We start from the raw sequence: 13,656 nt of genomic DNA, 5'->3' as shown, positions 1-13,656 counted from the left end.
TGTATCACAAAAGCATCCATGGAAATAGCACACATGAATGAGTAAGGATGTGTTCCAATAAAACATTATTTATTTATGAAATAGATTGGAGACTTGATTTGGCTCAAGTGTGGTAGTTTGCAAGCCTCAGATCTACACCCTCTGGACAAATTCGTACACCCATCCTAATCTGGTGGCATTAAACTTAAAGAAAATGACTAGGGCCTATGGCTCAAGCATCCACTGTTTAAACCAGATTGGCCTCAACCTCACAGAGATCTACTTGTCTCTGCCTCCCAAGTGCTGGGATTAAAAGCATGCCCCACCACCACTCAGCTTGAAATCACTCATTTTAAGGAGATGTACAAAGAATGTTCTTGTCTTTGAATTAATTATGCTATGATTTGCATAAAAGGCAACTTAAAACTCAACCTATAAATGCTCGATAAAGAATAATATTGATTGAAATGAGAAAACTGAATGAAGCATATAGAAGAGAGGTAGTGCAAAAAAGCTGGACTTGGTCCCTAACAAGGGATCCAACATGATCCTGATGATTTGAATTTGGTTAATTGGAAAAGCAGCCTGGGGAATAAATCCTCAATGGAGGACAGAAATGAGGCTTTAGAAACTGAGCAGGGTCAGGCATGTTAGTACAGGCCTTAATACAAGAAGTCAGATCTGCCTGCAAAATAACACACCACTGATTATTCTTTTTGTTGGCAAACAATAGAAATATGGTTAGTTTTTCCTATCAACAGATTAGTAGAAGGGCTTGGTGGCTGTGGTGGTTTAAAAGAAAATGGCCCCCAAAGGAAGTGGCACTGTTAGGACATGTAGCTTTGTTGGAATAGGTATAGTCTTGGAGGAAGTGTGGGGCAGGCTTTGGGGTCTCTTTTCTCAAGATTCACTCAGTTGGACAGTCAGGCAACTTCCTGTTGCCTGGAAGATGTAGACCTCTCAGCTCCTGTAGCATCATGTCTGCCTGCATGCCACCATGTTCTCCACCATGATGATAATGGGTTAAACCTCTGAAAACTGTAAGCTATTCATCCCAATTAAATGTTTTCCTTAGAAGTGTTGTCTTGGTTATGGTGTTTCTTCACAGTAATAAAAACCCTAACTAAGACAGTGGTTCATGTTTGTAATTCTCATACAACAGAAACTAGAGTAGAAAGAATGTCACAAGTTCAAGGCCATTCTGTACTACGTAGCGAGTTCTGAAAAACATAAGTAAATAATAAAGACGAGCAGATTATGAAATACAAAACATAACTACAAAGAACTAAGAGCTTAATGAAAATCTTACAGAATTTCAGAAAATTAATTATATCAGCAACAACCAAAAAACCAGGTCAAGAGCGGAAACCAAATGAAATGTTTCCATGTGAGTGCCACTGTAAGAGAGGACAAAAGGTATTTTTTTCTTTATTAATGATTCCTATTGTCTTTACCTTGAATCTGAAGCCAGGGATGTCCCATTAATCTCTATAGCTTGCAGTAAATTAATATCATTTAAGAGAATAAATCTTTTAAAATTAATTACGATGAAAAAAACACAAACTTATTTCCAGCTTTCTACAACCTTTATTACAACCCTAAGCTTCTTTGTGATTTTAATTAATAAAAACACACAAGAAGCAGGAACTTTGATATTTATTTAAATAAAGATGAAAGCAATGATAGAGAAAATAATATAACAAATTTCTATTCTACCTGTCTTATCTTTTGGACCTTTGTTTTAAAATTGTAATTCACATATGAAGCTTAAAACTAAAAATTAATGAAAAATATTTGCTTTATTTAATGTGGTTTAAAGAAACAAGTTCAGTTTTGTTTTAGTGAAAACCACTGCATGGTTTCAGATGGCAGCCACTTGCCCAAAGTAAACATATATACCCCCAAACTATACATAGCTGTTGAATTAGAGACTGGCCACTGGCTTTTCCTCAAATATTGCCTTAATACAGTTGGATGTTTAAAATGGTCACAAATTGTTTTGTTTTGGAGAAAAGCAGAAGGAATCACTATATATGCTCCTGCAATATGTGGTAGCTCATACCTGAATCCTAGCACTCAGATGAAGTAGAAAGATTGCTACATCTTTGAGGCCACAGAATGAATTCCAGGGCATCCTGGGCTACAAAGTGAGAGACTGTCTCAAAAAAACAAAAATGAAAAGAAAAGAAAAAGTAGAGTGTTTACAATGAAGTCTGGTCGGGCAAGATCGCTCAAGCCCATATTCCCAGCACTCAGGTGGCTAAGGCAGGAGGATCAAGGCTAGCCTGGGCTTCATAGTGAGTTTCAGGAAAGCCTGGATTACTTTATGAGGATACCTCCGATCTTTAAAAAAAAAGCAGATTTTAAAAACCAACAATAAAGCCTTATAACAAAAGGTAAACTGTAACAACTGAGTGTTAAAACAATCAAGAATGTCTCCTTAGTGCAGAGAAATAAAGGTATTTGTTACTGGTGTCTTAGTTAGGGCTGCTGTTGCTGTGACAAAACTTCATGACTAAAAGCAACTTGAGGAAGGAAAGGGTTTATTTCACTCACAGTTCCATCTAACAGCTTATTATCAAAAGCAGTGAGGGAAGAACTCAGAGCAGCAGCGGATGCAGAGGCTACGGAGGGGAGCTGTTTGCTGGCTTGCTCCTCCAGGCTTGTTCAGCCTGCTTTCTTATAGAACCCAGGACCACCAGCCCAGGGGCGCCACCACACACAGTGAGCTGGGCCATCACATGTTAATCATCAATCCAGAAAATGCCTTACATGCTTGTCTACAGCCCAATCTTATGGAGAAATTGTCTTAACTGAGATTTCCTCCTCTCAGATGATTCTAGTTTGTGTCAAGTTGACATGAAATTAGCCAGCACAAGTGAATATTTAGTCAACTGTATGCTGCCGGTACCACAATCTCAATTTTTCAACACTCAAAGGAGAAAAATGGAACATTCTAGACTATCTACTAAAAAATAAAACAACAACATCAATAAAACATTTGGTGACCATTTCACTTAGAGGATATTTAATAAATGGCTCACTGCAATACATGGATTTGCTCATCTCTCAATCCTCATCATCTTGGGTCCTCCTATAACCTTTAGACTACTGATGAATACTATCTTTCAAGACCTTCCCTCCTAGCTTCCTTTAGACGCAGCAATTCCAATAGCCCATTCATTCAGCTCAGTACTCCCTCCCATAAGCATCCTATCATTTCAAAACTCCTTTTCCTCTCATTAGCTACTTCTGGAGGCAGAACAAAGCCTGGTTTCACCACAGATAAGTAATCACGGCCTTCATATACTGGTTCCTTATCTATAAAATGGGGATAAGCACAGAATTGTTGTGGAGAGAGAACCATCTGCAGGGTGTCTAATATATGACAGTGCTTAATATATGGTATCTACTACTGGGTTCTTCTTTTAACATTTTTTTCAATTTATTTTAAGGGGTGTGTGTGTGTGTGTGTGTGTGTGTGTGTGTGTGTGTGTGTGTGTGTGTGTGTATGTGTACACATATGAATGCAGGGGCTCACAGAGGCTAGAAGGGCCGGATATCCCTGGAGCTGGAGTTACAGGCTCATAAGCCATGTGATGTGGGTGCTGGGACCCAACTCAGGTCCTCAGGAAGAGCAGAGGAGTAAGGCGGAACACATACACATGAATAAAAGAAAACCACCAAGGTATTCTGTGTAGGGTACAGGTCAAAACCAGTGTGTTTTCCAAATCTGAGTAGTCGTCAGGCATTATAAATAAAAGCTTGGTAGTCATTGCTAAGAACTTTTCAGATATATGGCAACGTGTATACATAAAAATAAACAGAAACTATCAAGAAAGCACAAGCTGTTTATTTTTTAATTGGGCACCATTTATCTGAATAAGCTAAAAAATAGAGAGTCTTCAGAGTGGGCGATAGCACAGCATGTAAAAGCACTTGCCACCAAACCTGAGTTTAATCCCCAGAACCCATGTGGTGGAAAGAGAAAACCCACTCCTGAAAATTGACCTCTGACCTCCACATGTACACCGTGTTGTACCACACCACAATCAATCAAGCAAGCCAGCCAAGTATAGTCTCCTGTCTAGGTGGTGAAGTCTAGAGAAGAGTACACTTATTGGCTATTCAATTCTAAATGGTTAGCCCTGAAAACCAACATACAATAAACATGATACAGACTAAGCAGGTTGTATTTATGTATGCAAGCATGTATATATATATATATATATGTGTGTGTGTGTGTGTGTGTGCGTGTGCGTGTGTGTGTGTGCATGCACACACATGTATGTATGTAAAAACAATTAATGAAAAAAGGGACCAGAAATTTGAAAGAAAAGGAGGAGGGGTATATGGGAGAGTTTGAAGGGAGGAAAGAGAAGGTGGAAAATGATGTAATTATAATTTCAAAAAGAAATAGTTTTTAAAAAACCAAATATAGTCTTTGGACTGGAATAGTCCATCATACTATGCTCAGAAAAGACAAGGCATACTTGACCTCTGAACCTCATCAGTATACAGATCTAAAGTGACTTTTTTCATATTTGCTTGGATATATAATGAATTATTTAATTATATGGAACATTATTATAATGTTTATTTTAATAATTATATATATCCATACCTAACAATAGCTGCTCTATGCTTAAGAAACAGGCCTACTGTATAAAAAATAATACAGATGCAATGCACAAAATTTTAAGCATTCCTCTAAAATGTTAGGTTTGCAAAGATATTAGCACAATTATTTTTCACATAATGAACTCAATACGGAGGATCACATTTATTTTACCTGTAACACGAACTCCACAGTAATCTGTTCACTTGATTCTAAAGCATAAATCCTATGAGGCGCATCAGATTCTCTATTTTTATATAATGGAGTCTAGATTTGAAGGTCTGATTTTAGCTGGGAAAAGGATATACTCTAACAAGTCAAGCGACTAAACAGCTGCCGATGCTAAAAAGAGTTTCATATTATTCTGAGTTAGGCACTAATTTATGCTTTAAATTTTCCATCATGTGATAATCTTTTTAGATGCATGAAAGGGAAAAGCAACAATACTTTGAATGCTGATCTGAGTTTCTCATTTAGTGAAGAGCAGGAGAAGGCGAATTTTAGATACTAGTCCAGGCTGACTGGTTTGAACCTGGAATCCCTTATCTTCCTACCTCTATCTCCCAAGTGCTGGGACCTCACAGGTATGTGCCACCATGCCTGATTTACGCTATACTGTGAAATGAACCTAGGTGTTCCTGTACGCCAGGTAAACTCTATCAAATGAGCTACCTCCAGCTGGAGTATTTTGCTTTTATCTTTCCATTTACTTGTTTGTTAGAATAGTGTCTTTATATATACTTGGTTTTGATACTATGTAGTACCAGCAAGATGGGCCTGAAGGAAAGTAGATGGGAGTGGGCATCCTCTGTTCTTGAGAAACCCATTTTGAATGTGAACTCTAATTCCTAGTAACTATATGTACAGCATTTTTAATTACAAGGATCAATATACCATAGTTTTCTTGCCCTTGTGGTCTATATGAATTAGTTTAAAAACTATATTTTAGTTTTCTGCAAATGAGATTGCGTCTTGCTAGGTGTGATGGTGTATACTTTGTAACTTCAGTGAAGGTAGAGGCAGGAGGATAAGGAGTTCCAGGTCATCCTCACTTCAATAGGAAGTGTGAGGACAGTTTGGACTACATGAGACCTAATTTCAAACCATCCCCCACCGTGAAAAAAAATCAAAAGACAAAGGAAAGGTTAAGGGTCAATGAATAATAAAGACTAGCAAAAAATATCTAAACCACACACACACACACACGCACACACATTTAATATATTAGAAAAGCAAATAACACATATACATATATATGCATGCTAGACATGTCTGTATCTCCCAATTCCTTATGGTCCAAAACCCACCACTAGGACTGAGAACAGATGTAGCTCACTTCATAGAGTACTTGTCTCATACTCACAAGAGCCCTGGGTTAAACCCCCAACACTGCACACAACTGGGCTCCAGGGACACACAACTGTTAATCCTAGCACTCTAGTGACAGAGGCGAGAGATTAGAAGTTCAGTGTCACCCACTTCAGACTACACAGTGACTCTGTGGACAGCCTGGGATGTTTGAGGCCATGTCTCAAAAAAGAATAAAAAGTAAAACCCACAAGTAAGAACTGAAACATCTATTTACAAGGCTGTACAAAATAGAGTCATAGCAGAACAGTATTACGCTCACAAGAGTCAAATGTAACTCGGAAACGAACACCCTATTTTTCACAAGTAATACCCCAGCCCCATCCCCCTCCAGAAATTCTGTTTCCTGAAGCTTTAGAAATGTATTATAACTCAAGGAAACTCATTAAAAGAAGAGCATTTCATTAGGGAACTTGCATTTGTTTAATTTCAAACTACAGTAATACTTCTTAACGAGGTATTCAAGGTACTAAATTTATTTTTGATTGCATTTATTTTAAATTCTTAATCATCCTTAATTAAGAGCCAGTAGCATTCAATTTTTGAGGATTAGTTACTGACAAAGAGCTACAGATTATTTTTCAACATAAAAATAATTCAAACATTCAAATTCAAGAATTGGAAAGTCACTGTATCAAAATAGATCTGTGATAGACAACACAAAACCATACTGTCATGGATTCCAAAGTCAAAAGATAGCAAGTACTTATAAGAAAGAGCCAGCAGAAAAATTTTCATTATTTATAGATAAATACTACTATTGATGGATGATAGATTCAAATGATTAAATGATTTGAGTCCAATAGGTGAATTCATCTCAGACCCAAACTGTATCACCAAAAAAAATCACTAAATATTAAAGCCTTGATCTTAAAATTAAAACAAAATAACATGAGGCCAAATACCACTACTTTGACCATTACATTCAAATAGAAAAATATTTAACTACATGTTTAAAATTGCTGCAATTTCAATACTTGCCATCTTAAATTTAGCCTCTGAGCAAGATGCATTCAGTAAGTAACAGCTAGGAAACTTCTAATGACTTTATGAAAAATTCATGGTTGCTGTAGTCAAAAACCTATAATAAGATTGATTTTGAGAGTGACCAACTAGAGCCAGTACGCATAACCATATACTATTATTCCAAATCCCAGTGCACAGCCAAACATCTACCCACTCACACTACCTTTCAAAACCCAGATGGGGATCTATCCAGTAATCAACTGGGCCTCCATGAAAATCACACAAGACTCCTCCTTGCTCCTGAGTAACTCATTATAAATTTCATACATCACTATCTTCCTTCTTTCCATCCAACCGTTTTCTTCCCATTATATAACTTTTCACAAATAGACTGCCTTTAAAAAATAGCACGTAGCTGGGAAACTAGAAGCCAATGATCACTTACCATGATGATGCTTATCCCCAAAGCTTCCTTTTCTCTGGGTTAACATATCAACTCTAGGAGTCACTACTCAACCAGACAATTTTAATTACATGCCCACGTGTAAAGAACATTGCGTTAGTTTGAAAACAGTTGAAATAATACATATTTTTCCTTGTAAAAATCATGTACTTGCCTTGTGTCTGCATTTAAGCACAACTCCATAGGCTCCTATAATTAAAAAGAAGAAAGCAATCAGAGACATGCATACAAACTATAGCTCTATATTCACATTGCTTATGAGCATATGTTAGAAAAACAACACCTATGGCAATATTCTAGCGTGACAAACTCATGAGACATACAAACAGAGCATGGATCTGTTAGTATGGATTTTTATAAACCAAGAGTATAGACAAATCATTGCCTTCAATAAGTATCTTGAAATGCTTCTTTTTTAAAAAAAAATCTTCACAAACCTTGTCTCAAAAAAAAGAAATATTCGCTACACACATTTGTTATTTTAGGCAAGAAGGGGCCAAATACATAAATAAAATAAACAAACAGATCATAGGACTGTGAGGCTGTGTGAACTGGGTATAGTGGTGCACATGGTAGGCACGGCACTTGGAAGTCGGAGGCAAGATGGCTGCCATCAGCATGAGGCCATCATGGACTGCACAGCCGAGACAGTCAGGGGTACACAACAAGACAACATCTCAAATAAAAATCAACTCAGTAGGTTCTAGGGAACGTAAAACTAAGAGTAAGGTCAAACGCAGAGCTTACCCATGTAAATTCAGTCCTAGGAATCATGTAATACATCTTCTGGAATACTGTAATATATTTCCTAACAGGTGGAATATTCTAATGTTGGAGCTAGGGGTGAGGTTCAGTGGTAGAGTGCTTGCCTTCCATGCATGAAGTCCTGGGTCCTATATTCAGTATCACACGTACACACATGCCCTCAAAAATGACTAGACTCAGTAATCCCATTAAATAGTAAGAGTTTCTATCCTTCTAAGCACAAAAGCTCAGCTTAGGAGCACAGGCCCCAAGAACTCCCACTTTCTTTGGTTTATTCTGATATGATCTCTTCCTAGCTCTTGAGTTAGCCATCCTATTATGTCGGCAGTAAACCCAAAGAAACAGTATCTTGGCAGGAAAGTACCCAGAAAACTAAAACTAAGGTTAAAGTTACAATATGAAAAATCTAATTAAAAGAATCAAGACAGTGGGGGGGGGCAGGGGGGCTGCACACCTTTAATCCCAGCACTCAGGAGGCAGAGATAGCTGGATCGCTGTGAGTTCAAAGCCAGCTTGGTGTACAGAGTGAGTTCTAGGACAGTCAGAGCCACAGACAGAGAAACCCCCCCCCTCTCTCTCCTTCCCTCCCTCCCTCCCCCTCCCTCTCTCTCTCCCCCTCTCTCTGTCTCCCTTTCTCTCTCCCTCCCTCTCTCTCTCTCTCTCTCTCTCTCTCTCTCTCACACACACACACACACACATGCACACACACAAAAAGAATCAAGACATAACATATATGATGGGGCTCTGAAGAACCATGACAAACATGTTTGTTATCAAACAGGTAATTCCTGAATGCAACTATGAGAAGGGGGTGGACTTGAGTGAGATGAAACCGGGAAATGTGTCTCTATGAGTCTAGCACACCTTAAAGTGGCTCCTTCATTTTGCTGGAGAGGCATGACTCTTAGAATCATAGTTAAGATGGAAGCAGCAATTAGAACCATCCAAATGAACGCCACAGTTACCAGGAAATAGGCACTCCACAGAAACTTTTCTATAAAGTGAAAATGCATCATCTAGGCCACAGGAATGTGTATGCCAGACAGATGCACTTCCTGCCCCAAATTCAACTGAGTGAGTTTACTAAGAAAAAGTGGAACAACAATGTCTGACCTAAACAAACAGCCTTGCAATTTTGGCTAATCTGAACCAATACCTAAGATTATCGTTAACTGCCACTTAGAAAGAGAAGGTTATCTAGGCAGTCAGACCCAAACTTTGGACCATTCCTATATGCTCGACACGCCCTTCTCCCTTGATTGCATACATCTTTAACTGCAATAGCTTTGAAAACTAAAATGTGGACAAGCAGTGTTGAAAACTTATTTTCTACATTCATTTATGTATAGGGGAGCGCACACATGCCACAGTGCACGTGGAAGGAGAGGAAGGCTCCTTTGACCTGTGGTTCTGAGACAGAACTCAGGTTCTCAGCATTGGCGGCTTCAAGCATCTTTGCTGGCCCGAAAAGGCAAATTTTATAAAACAGGTCAACAATTAAGAGTCAATTTTCATACATAGTATCAATGAAGAGAAGAAGAGGAGTTGGCTAGTAAAGGAAGAAGAACCAAATGGTGTGGTCTGAACCTTAGACCTTGAATCAAGCACCTAATTTACAATCAGACTCTCATAGCTTCTATTTATTTGCAAAGCATTTGGCAACATAATATTAAAATCTTGAAGAGCTCTGTAAAATTTTTAAATTTTTGAAATTCAAATTTTATTTTAAAAGCCTAAAATACAAAATTTTGTAATATTTGCTTTTTATATAAATGTTAAGAAACCACATTTTCACTGATACTGTATTAAAATAATTTTTATAAATTTCTGCAAATTTATTTCTAAGAGTCAAAATGACTAAGCAAGAAAAATAGGGTAATTATCTTTTTCTAGAATTCTATTTTTGAAGAAATAATTATACTCTATCAAATCAACAGTGTCTTTGATCATAAAAGCATCATGTTATGTACTACAATAAAGAAAAATTGATAGCATTAAACCCTAACATGCATGCTGATTTAAGATGTTATAAAATACAACTGAACTGTGTACCTGAAAGCTTGTAAACTATGGTCTGTTATTCTCAAATAAATGGAAGTTATTTCTCTGTTTACCATATAGTGAATTAAAGTTAGCATATACAAATAAAATTTAAGTTACTTAATATAAGCTTAAATGATATACAATGTAAAAATAGCAAAAATCCATAGACTAAGGAAAAGAATAAAATCAGGGCAGTTTTAAAATATCCCTGATTGCCAGGGATGGTGGCTCATGCCTTTAATCTCAGCATTCCAGAGACAGGCACAACTCCGAGTTCAAGGCCAGCCTAGTCTAAAGAGCAAGTTCCAGGACATCAAAGGATACATAGAGAGATTTGGTCTCAAAAAAAAATCTATTAAACTTGAATGTTTTTAATGTTATTGGTTTTCACTTGGAATAAGAAGAACAGTTTTATTTTTACTGCTGCACATTTAGGTGCACATCTGAATTGGTATGATAAATTAAGAGGATCTGAATGAAGTTTTTGGTGATGAATGAAATGATAAGATGTTCCGAAGTTCAAAGGTGAAATTCTAACTTACCTTCACCTACAACCCCAAGGATCTCAAATTTATTCATCACATTACCAATGTTAGGAATCTTCATGAAGACAAACTCCTCTTTTGATGTAGGCCACAGAACATGGCACCGAAAAAAAAAGGAACTTCTGAAAAAATTATTCAGTAAGCAGAAAAAAGAAGGTCCCAACGAAGAATGCTTGGCAAGGAACTTTCATACATTTATTCAATGATGACGTATTAAACGTGTCCCTGAAAGAACAAACACAGTGAAACACCGTTAGCATTATGTGACAAAACTCAACTTATTATAGCATTGTAAAACATTTTCTAAACCATGTTAATGTTTCTTTCGTATGCTGTAAAAAAAAAATTAGAGAGAAAGAACCTCAAATGAAATGAACCTCTTATAATTTAAAATTAATACCATGACCACAATTACGGGGGACCAGTTAACTTTTGAACATGGTACTTTACCTAATATCCTCAAGCTCATAACAACAACGTTGTACTCAACCACTCAGATTGGAGATGTTTTCTTTAATGGTGATAGGATAATTTCTTAAAGACATTCTCACTATGTAGCCCTGGCCGGAACTCAGACATCCATGTGCCTCTGACAGCCATGTGCTGGAGTGCTGAGACTAAAGTTGTGTGCCATCACACCTAGACGACAAGAAACTTCTATATTCTAGAACTGAACAGGTAAATAAATATGTAGTAACTAATGAGACATCTGTTTCTGTTGTGAATTATTTTTATTCTTTGGGAATTTCATACATGAAGATTCATCACACACACATACACACACACAGACACACACTTTGCTTCCCTCAACCTGAACCTCGAACTCCTCCTAGACACCTACCACTACTTCTCCTTCCCAACTTCGTGTCTTTTCAGTTAGTAAAGCCAGGATGTGCATGGGTATAGGGCGCCATCCACTGGAGCACAGACAACCTACCCTGGGCCACATCTCTGAAGGAGACTGACAGCGTCTGTTAACTGCCAATAGTCTCTCTGCTCAAAGAGGGGCCTTATGAGGCCTACCTTCCCCGTGCTGAACTGAGACTTTCATCTCTTACCCTCACAAAAGAAATACAAACGCGAAAGGGCAAGAAAATGCCATAAATGTTTATGTCCTCGTATACATATATGCCCTACCTCTGTGCCATGGGGGCGCCTCCAGGTAGTACACAGCAACAGCTCTGAGCACTGTGCATATTCTAGGGAAAGGTCTTTGGGTTCTTTGGAGAAGTGACTAATTTAAGACTAGAGCAGAAAAAGTGCAGAGCCAGAACATAAGGAAGCGCTCGAAGAACAACCGGGGCATATCAAGTGAACTCAGGAGCCAAGCTAAACTGATTCATACTGGCCATATGGGTAATATCTCAAAAGTAAAAAATAATGAAGATAGTAATAAATTATAATCTGCAGACTAAAATAAACATGTGCTTATAAATAAATGCAGGCAAAGCTTTTTATGAAGCTTTCTAACAAATAGTAAAGGTAGTGATGGAATTACAAACTCTCCATTTGGCAATAACTCTGCTAATAATTACTTCAGGCAAGTGTCACCAATATGTGCTAAAACTCACAGTTGAAAGTTACAGGAAAAGCGATATATCTTATCTCAAAGGATCCACTGACATGACACCTATTACTTGCAAAAAGACAAGGTATAATTTTAATGGTGAAGAATCCTGCCAGACACAACCATAATTAAGCAATCAAAGTATATGGTCAATAATGGAAGAAACCAACATTATGTCTCCTGAGAAAACACACCACATCACAACTTCTGTGGTAATTCTATCAGAAATGTAAAGCCCAAATCGAGCCAGACGTGGTGGTATACGACTGTCATTTCAGCACTTGGGATGCTGAGGCAGGAGGATCAGCAGTCCATACCTAGCCTTGGTCAAATTGTGAGTTCAAGATCAAAACAAAACAGACAAAATTGACATGCTTATACATTAGTACTGCTTACACAGTACTGTCTACAGTACTAAGTGTGACAATACTGATGTTCTAGAAAACAATGCTCTAGTTTGTTTGTTGTAGTTCTATTAAAAAAATAACTTTGCCCTGCTTCTTCTACAAATAATAACTAAGTTTTAAAAAATGTTATAAAAGTAAGAAAAATCTAAACTAAGAAATTTTTTGTTGTCTGTAGAATCTCAAACTTAAAAAATGTAAGAGTACCCTATGTAATATGTAGACAGGAAGTATTCTCTCAGACATAATGGTGGGAATGCAAATTAGGACAAGACTTCCACAGAATTAGCATGTTCATAATTAAATGCTTTTTAAATGTCCTTATCCTGATAAAGATATGTGACCACACAGAACCTGCAACAGCTAGGCATAGTGAAACGCCCTGTTAATCCCAACACTCAGAGGTAGAGGCAGAAGGGTTTCCACGTGTTCAAGGCCAGTCAGATCTACACAGTCAGATGTTATCACAAAAAAAGAAAAAGGAAAACAAAAACAAAAACCTGCAACCAATCGTCTTAAATGTAAATTATCAGGCAGCTTTTGTTTTGTTTTAATTAAATACATTGGGACTGGAGAGATGGCTCAGTGGTTCAGAGAACTTTGTTCTTATAAAGGATCCAAGTTTGGTTCTCAGCACCTACATAGGCTGTCCACAAGTGCTTATAACTCCAGTTCCGAGGGATCCACCACCCTCTTCTGGTCTTCTGGGGTACTGTACTCATGTTCACAATTAAAACTAAAATCTTTAAAAGTAAATATTAAGCTGGGCAGAGGTGGTGCACGCCTTTAATCCCAGCACTCAGGGCGCAGGTGCAGGCAGATCTCAGTGTTTGAGGCCATCCTGGTCTACAGAGCTAGCTCCAGGACAGCTAGGGCTGTTATGCAGAGAAATCCTGTCTTGAAAAACCAAAATAGAGGGGGCTGGGGAGATGGCTCAG

General features: G+C 37.7%; 1 protein-coding gene across 2 annotated transcripts in view; it reads right to left on the bottom strand.

The window, feature by feature from the left end:
* The window catches only part of Cdkl5 (cyclin dependent kinase like 5), a 195,819-nt gene that overhangs the window by 117,181 nt on the left and 64,982 nt on the right, over positions 1 to 13,656 (bottom strand). For both annotated transcript variants that reach the window (XM_026784762.1, XM_013350568.2), the window contains exons 2-3: positions 10,745 to 10,972; positions 7,549 to 7,583 (exon numbers count right to left, since the gene is read on the bottom strand). In XM_026784762.1, the coding sequence (XP_026640563.1) occupies positions 7,549 to 7,583; positions 10,745 to 10,808 (99 nt within the window). In that variant the 5' untranslated portion in view covers positions 10,809 to 10,972. The remainder of the gene's footprint in view (positions 1 to 7,548; positions 7,584 to 10,744; positions 10,973 to 13,656) is intronic.

The sequence above is a fragment of the Microtus ochrogaster genome, chromosome X (genome assembly GCF_000317375.1).
Source record: "Microtus ochrogaster isolate Prairie Vole_2 chromosome X, MicOch1.0, whole genome shotgun sequence".
NCBI classification, from domain to species: Eukaryota; Metazoa; Chordata; class Mammalia; order Rodentia; family Cricetidae; genus Microtus; species Microtus ochrogaster.
The sequence above is the reverse complement of the archived record's forward strand: the minus strand, read 5'-3'. Positions and strand labels throughout refer to the sequence as shown.